This window comes from Schistocerca nitens, chromosome 1, assembly GCF_023898315.1.
Source record: "Schistocerca nitens isolate TAMUIC-IGC-003100 chromosome 1, iqSchNite1.1, whole genome shotgun sequence".
Lineage (NCBI taxonomy): Eukaryota > Metazoa > Arthropoda > Insecta > Orthoptera > Acrididae > Schistocerca > Schistocerca nitens.
The window spans coordinates 415,754,613-415,762,269 of record NC_064614.1 but is presented as its reverse complement, the minus strand read 5'-3'; the positions used below and the strand labels follow the sequence as shown (position 1 = coordinate 415,762,269).

Below are 7,657 nucleotides of genomic sequence, written 5' to 3'. Positions count from 1 at the left end.
TGTATGGAAGCAGTGGATAACTTTTACTTATTAGGCGTATTTAATTTTTGATAATTCTGCAGTGTTTGCAACAATAGCGGTGCTGTTTTACTTTATCGGCCGGCTGGGGTGGCTGAGCAGTTCTAGGCGCTACAGTCTGGAACCGCGCGACCGCTACAGTCGCAGGTTCGAATCCTGCCTCGGGCATGGATGTGTGTGATGTCCTTAGGTTAGTTAGGTTTAAGTAGGTCTAAGTTCTAGGGGACTGATGTCGTCAGCAGTTAAGCCCCATTGTGCTCAGAGCCATTTTTTTTACTTTATCATGAATTTGGATACACTTTACTACGTCATACTAAACTTACCTCTTCATTTTTTGTAACAAGAATAGGATTCTCTCTCTACAGAAATAAAGAAAATTTTGCAGCCATACACTTAAAATTTTGTAAATCCATGACCTGGAAGTTAAATTTCTGTAGAAGTGTGATAGAGCTTTTGTGAAAAGCTGCTTTGGAGAAAGATCTGATTATGAAAGACTGTTTTCTATCTGACCCATTGCAGCAGCTGTAGTAGAAGAAAATAGTATTTTTTAGCTGTTGTTACAGTGAATAACATTTCTCTTGTATTATTTCTTTATTAAAGGTGATAAAAAACACAAAATTGGGCAGTTACCAATAATTTAATTAAATGCTATTACTGTAGTACAAATGTATATTATTTATAAATAATTGGCACTTAGAGTTTTCTTAAGGTCAGTTTCTTAAAATAACTCTAATGTCTTCCTCTATAACTTACTTCCAAAATGTCAGTATAAACACAAAACTTCTCTTACTTTGCAAGTTTTTCGATTACCAACTTTCTGGCAGCCAACCACGAGTCACTGATGCTTAAAAATGTGCATCAGCTTTAGGTGCTGGTACAAGAATGAAGTCTCAAAAATAATAACGTTAGCAGACTCATGGAAGAAGAATTTTACATATGAGTGGATCGTATAGTTAATGTGGCTCATGGTGCTGCTGCTCCCTTGACATTAGCAGTAAGTGGTAAACCAAGAAGATTTCTCTCTCTCTCTCTCTCAATCTCTCTCCCATCTCTATCTCTCTTTCTCTCTCTCTCTTTCTTTCCTTCCTTCCATCCTCACACATCCACACCCACCCACACACACACACACACACACACACACACACACACACACACACAAGACAAGGGAAGTACATGTTGAACAAATTTTATGTTGCAGTTGGAATAAAAAATGAAAAAATAAAAAACCACTGCCAATGGAAGTTTGTATTTTTCAATATGTTTTGATATGTATGTTTAACTAGAGCAGTGTATTATCAGTGTCAAGCCATCCCAGGCAGGGATAAAGTACTCTAGTCATCAATGGTCATCTTTCAAAGCAACTGTTGGACTAGTATGACATCTCTTCCAGAGGGCACTTCGTCTCTTATACATCATCCATGAAAGATTCCCTCTCCAAAGGAGAGCTCTAGATTTCTTCATACTTCATTTATAAAAATAAGAATGAACTCAATGGATGGTCAACAAGTTGCCCCTAATGGCAGTAGTAGCGACAAAGATTTGAATTCCGATATACATGGTGACCAAATAAAAGTGGCCTGGATGAAAGGATACGATTGGTCATGAATGTTTGCATATAACCACACCTCATGACATACATACCACGTCTATTCCTGCCATGTGATCCACACAGATTCTGAACATAGTGTAGGCTGTGTCAGTGCGAGTGGAGGAGAGTATAGGGGCTGATGGTACTCTCAGTGGAGCACCAGGTTTTTGTTGTAGAAAGTTGTGTGACAACAAAGTCATGGGAGTGTTGTGGTCAGTTGTTTGCTGAGAAGTTTAATTGCGTCAAAATGCAAGCAAAAAACATTCTGAAATGTGCCCACACACCAGTAAATGTGGCTGCAGTTCACCAGAAAATGCTTCAGAGTCCTACCACATCAACCTGGAGCCTATCACAAGAGACCGGCAAATCATGTCAATCATATCGACGAATACTCCACCTGGACCTGCACATGCATTCCTACTGAGTGTCTGTCTGTTCATGCATTAAAACTGGCAGATGCCCCTCAGTGCCCCCAGTTTCTGAGTGGCTGTTCTGTGAGATAACAATGAATGGGTTGGACAGGGATATGTTCTTTATGTCTGATGAAGCCTGGTGTCACCTGAGTGGTTATATGTCTTCAGCAGCTTGCTAACCAGGGCCCAAAAGTGCCAACAGATGAGTGGAAGGCATTTTCAACATCTGCTATAGTCAGGTTAGTTCTATATTTCCTTTCCTCTGATGTGTCTCTTTGTACCCTGGAACTCCGTTCTCTGGGCCATTTTTATTTGCCCCATGCTGTGCATTTTCCAATATGGATCACCTTTAAGTATGAAGTATCTTATGTATGAAGTATCTTACTTCTGAATGCTGCTGTGAAGTTTTTGCATGTTACAGTAACACACTCACTCATGTCCATTAGATATTGCAGGCAGAGAGGTGACACCTCACCTTACTGTCATACGAGGTGCGACAATAAAGTAATGAGCCTGATTTTCTTTGCAAGATGTGGCAACTCTGCAGGCTTGCGTAGGCACAATATCTTTGACCTTGGTCTATAAGCTGCGTCTAGTCCAAGAGGCACATTGATGCAACTGCTCAGTCGTGGTTGTGTCTCTCGTCACAGAAATGGAACTGCATAATATTGCGCAATTGCATGCCATTTATTTTTGCGTTAAATTGGGTGAAAACGTGATGAAAACTTACGGTAAGCTTCAGAAGGCTTTTGGAGAGGAGGTTATGTCAAGAGCTCTAGTTTTTCTTCGGCATAAAATGTTTAGTGAAGGCAGAACGAATGTTGAAGATTAAGACTTCAGTGGACGACCATTAACCTCATGGTCGGATGTCAACTTGGCCAGGGCGCATGAACTCGTACGATCTGATCTAAGATTATCCGTGAAAATGATTGCAGAAGAACTGGACATCAATCGTAAGACGGTTCGTCTAATAATAACTGAAGATCTTGGTATGAGAAAGATTTGTGCAAAAATGCTCCCCAAACATCTCACACCACGACAGTGAGAAACACTGACAAATGTGGCAGCTGATCTGTTAGAGCAAACAGAAATCAATCCAGAATTGTTGAGCCATGTTATCACTGGTGAGGAAAGTTGGTTTTTTCAGTGTGATCCAGAGACAAAACGCCAAAGTTCGCAGTGGTGCTCAAAGGGATCACCCAGACCAAAAAAGCTCGCATGTCAAAGTCGAAAGTGAAATGCATGTTTGTGTGCTGCTTTGATTCCAAGGGAATTGTTTATACAGCGTGAGTGCCTCCTGGATAAACAGTTAACCAATATTACTACAAAGAAATTTTAGAAAGACTTCGTAAAAGAGTTCTTCATGTCCGTGCCAACATTGCTGGTAATTGGATTCTGTATCACAATAACTGCTGTACTGCTCCGCCAGTACAGCAATTTTTAACCTCAAAACAAGTTGCAGTACTGCCACAGCCACCTTATTCACTAGATATCACTCCGTGCGACTTTTTCCTGTTTCGAAGAGTCAAAACGGCGGTCAAGGCGCACCATTTTCAAACAACACAAGATGTCCAAAAAGCTGTGACAAGGGTCTTTGAGGATATTACAGAAGATGAGTTCGAGAAATGTTACCATCAATGGCGGAAGCGCTGGAAAAAGTGTGTGCAATCAGAAGGAAATTACTTTGAAGGAGACAACACTAAAATTACTAAAAGCGTAAGCAACTTTTTTTCACATCAGTCTCATTACTTTATTGTCGCACCTCGTATAAGCATATCTTCTTGTTGATGGTCAGATACTGATGCTGTCTTCCAACATATGTGCAAAACTCCCATACATCACAGTCCACAGATTTCGATCATGTATTCCAGCTCTGCTCGAATATTCAGAAGTATTTCTTTTCCTAGCTTACACACTTTTGGTACAATATCTTCATCAATTGCCAACTAGATGCTAAAGAGCTTCACCTAACAGGTGAATATCTCTATTCTTTGGGCCTAACTGGGCATCCTTATACAGTGACGTGATAGTAAAAAAATGAAAACAAATTCTGTAATTATGGTAACATACAAGTTATCCATGTCTCATTTCTGTGACACATAACAAAAATATCGATGATTTTCCCACTGTGGTTAAATCTACATTAACGTTCCATATAGCCCAACAATATTTTCAGAGTCAGGGAACATTCTGACAAGCAATCAGCTGAGTTGCTTCCCTGTTAGAACTGTAAATGTGAAATAGTTGCAGCAGGGAACTATATGGCTTATGAATGATGCAGCAGTAAAAAAAGTTTAAAAAAAGATGACTGCTACTGTCAATGAACTCAGGCCACATATGAAAATCTATGAAGCAATTACTTCTTCATCTTCTTCTTCTTCTTCTTCTACCCCTGACAGTGGGAAGTCGATGGGATTTTGATTGTCAATCCTTCCTGGGAATGAGTGTCGACTAGAGTGGTTTGTAATTTTTAAAAAAGTCACAATTCTTTCTATAGAACTATCATGACGAAGTCCACAGCATTGTTTGTCCGTGAAGGAACAACAGATACTGGCTTCTGAAAGTTAATATCACTTGAAAGTACAGGTTTCCACAGCAAGGCAACAGTCTGCAGCATGTGATACATAGCTGCCAGTTAATCGAGGACACTGGTCCGGTCTCACCACCTGGCGGACGGAGTGTTTGCAGAGTTGTCCGTATTGCTTCTGGACGGAACAAGGGACGGCTGTCGGCTGTCTGTGGCTCACAGCTCGCGGCGCACTGTATTGGCAGAGTCTTTCGGGGGAGCGTCGATGACGTAGCGGCGGGTGTCCGCGGGTGGCTGTGCGCCGTCGAGGCGCTCTGCCAGCGACCAGTAACGTTTCCGCACCAGGTGTGCTGCCGACTTGGGCTGGCGCGCCCGAGTGAAGATACCCTTCTTGTTACCGCCGACCCTCGTGTACGCTGCGAAAAAAATGTGTCTTGATGAAAAACGCAATAAACGAGCTGGATTTTAGTATTCTACATCTGCATGCAATTTTCATTGGATGGTAATTGTTAATTACTATGTAGTCGGCAAAACAACACAATCCAGCAGAAACTGATGCACATTTAAAAAATACTGAAGTCCTGTCACATAAAATTCCAGAAACTTACAATCGAAAGAAACCTCCTTATACAGGATAAACCAGAACTCCACTGAAAAACTTCCAGATTTTGTTTAGGGACCGGTGTGACCGAGCGGTTCCAGGCGTTTCAGTCTGGAATCGAGCGACTGCTACGGTCGCAGCTTCGAATCCTGCCTCGGGCTTGGATGTGTATCATGTCCTTAGGTTAGTTAGCTTTAAGTAGTTCTAAGTTCTAGGGGACTGATGACCTCAGATGTTAAATCCCTATAGTGGTCAGAGCCATTTTAACTATTTTTTGTTTAGCGATGTCTTCTGAGTATTTTGGTATAAGGGACCCACGATTTCCAGCAGCTCGTTATAGAGTCATAATGTAATTATGATTTATTTCATTTGTTACCACAATCACTCGTTTCTGTAAAAATACCTTCACAACAACGAAGAAGCCTGTAACACGCAATAACGTGACCAGCACGTACAACACACAACACAGAGTAATGGCTCTGAGCACTATGGGACTTAACTTCTAACAAGGGAACCTCCCCGTCGCACCCCCCTCAGATTTAGTTATAAGTTGGCACAGTGGATAGGCCTTGAAAAACTGAACACAGATCAATCGAGAAAACAGGAAGAAGTTGTGTGGAACTAAGAAAAAAATAAGCAAAATATACAAACTGAGTAGTCCATGCGCAAGATAGGTAACATCAAGGAAAATGTCCCCTTAGGAGCGCCGTGGTCCCGTAATTAGCGTGAGTAGCTGTGGAACGAGAGGTCCTTGGTTCATGTCTTCTCTCAACTGAAAATATTACTTTCTTTATTTTCACAAAGTTATGATCTGCCCGTTCGTTCATTGACGTCTCTGTTCACTGTAATAAGTTTAGTGTCTGTGTTTTGCGACCGCACCGCAAAACCGTGCGATTAGTAGGCGGAAGGACGTGCCTCTCCAATGGGAACCAAAAACATTTGATCGCAAGGTCATAGGTCAACCGATTCCTCCACAGGAAAACACGTCTGATATATTTTATACGACACTGGTGACGGCATGTGCGTCACATGACAGGAATATGTTGTCGACCCACCTAACTTGTACATTTCGCGAATGGGTAAAAAGATTCTTCTACCTTGCCCGATTTAGGTTTTCTTGTGGATGTGATAATCACTCCCAAAAAAGTGATGAAAACCTAAGAGTTTGTCACATAAATTGAAAATAAAAAATTAAACTTTTCACTCGAGGGAAAACTTGAACCTAGGACCTCCCGTTCCGTAGCTGCTCTCGGTAACCACGGGACCACGGCGTTCCGTAACTCTCATTGTCCTTGATGTTGCCTATCTTCGCATGGACTACTCAGTTTGTATATTTTACTTATTTTTTTCATAGTTCCACACAATTTCTTCCTGTTTTCTCGATTGATCTGTGTTCAGTTTTTCAAGGCCTATCCACTGTGCCAACTTATAACTAAATCTGAGGGGGGTGCGATGGGGAGGTTTCCTTGTAAGGTCATCAGTCCCTTAGAACCACTTAAACCTAACTAAACTAAGGACATCACACCCATCCATGCCCGAGGCAGGATTCGAACCTGCGGTCGTAGCGGTCGCGCGGTTCCAGAATGTTGCGCCTAGAAGCGCTCGGCCACTCCGGCCGGCCACAGAGTAATGCCGCAACCCTCAGATGAAACACGTACACTTTTATTGTGCTACCTGTTTCAGTTGCAAACCATCAACTGGTACGAAACTGTAACAAAAACACATTGCGAACTACGATAGTGGAAATGTAGGAATGCAGCTATTGACACACATTGATAAGAATACGTCATGTCATGTTCAGTTGAAAAATAACATTACAAGCTATTAGAAAGCGACAAGAAGAGCTGCATACGTACAGATGAGGTATAAACAGGTCAGCTGCGTAGTAGACCATTATTTAGTTGATCTGTTTATACCTCATCAGTACGTATGCAGCTCCTCTTGTCGATTTCTAACACCCTGTAATGTTACTTTTGAACAAAGGAAATAGCTTACAATACGTTAGTTCGTCCAGTCTTGGAGTATTGTTCGTGCGTATGGGACCCTTACCAGTTTTGTCTGATTCCAGACATTGAGAAGGTCCAAAGAAGAGCGGCAAGGTTCGTAACTGGTACATTTAGCCATCGCGAGAGCGTTACCAATCTCATAAAAAGTTTGAAGTAGGACACTCTTGCAGATAGACGGCGCGCTAAACAGAAGGGGGTGCTCACTAAATTCCGAAATCCGATCTTCAACGAGGATGTAGAGAGCATATATTATTACCACCAACTTTGAAATCGCGCAATGATCACCATTCAAAGATAAGGTAAATAAGAGCTCGTACTGAGGCGTTCAGACAGTCGTGTTTCACTCGCGCGATCCGTGAGTGGAACAGAGAGAGAGAGAGGGGGGGGGGGGGGGGAATACCGCCACACACCGTTTGGTGGCCAGCGGAGTATATATGTAGAAGTAGATGTAGGACCTGACAGACGTATTTTTGTCAATGGAAATTTGTGGTAAGTTCCTATGCG

At 42.0% G+C, this 7,657-nt stretch overlaps 1 protein-coding gene across 5 annotated transcripts in view; it reads right to left on the bottom strand.

The window, feature by feature from the left end:
* Window positions 1-636: 636 nt before the first annotated feature.
* The window catches only part of LOC126249890 (beta-glucuronidase-like), a 469,370-nt gene continuing 462,349 nt past the window's right edge, over window positions 637-7,657 (bottom strand). For all 5 annotated transcript variants that reach the window (XM_049951515.1, XM_049951516.1, XM_049951514.1 and 2 more), the window contains one exon: window positions 637-4,962. In XM_049951515.1, coding sequence (XP_049807472.1) covers window positions 4,763-4,962 — 200 coding nt within the window. In that variant the 3' untranslated portion in view covers window positions 637-4,762. The remainder of the gene's footprint in view (window positions 4,963-7,657) is intronic.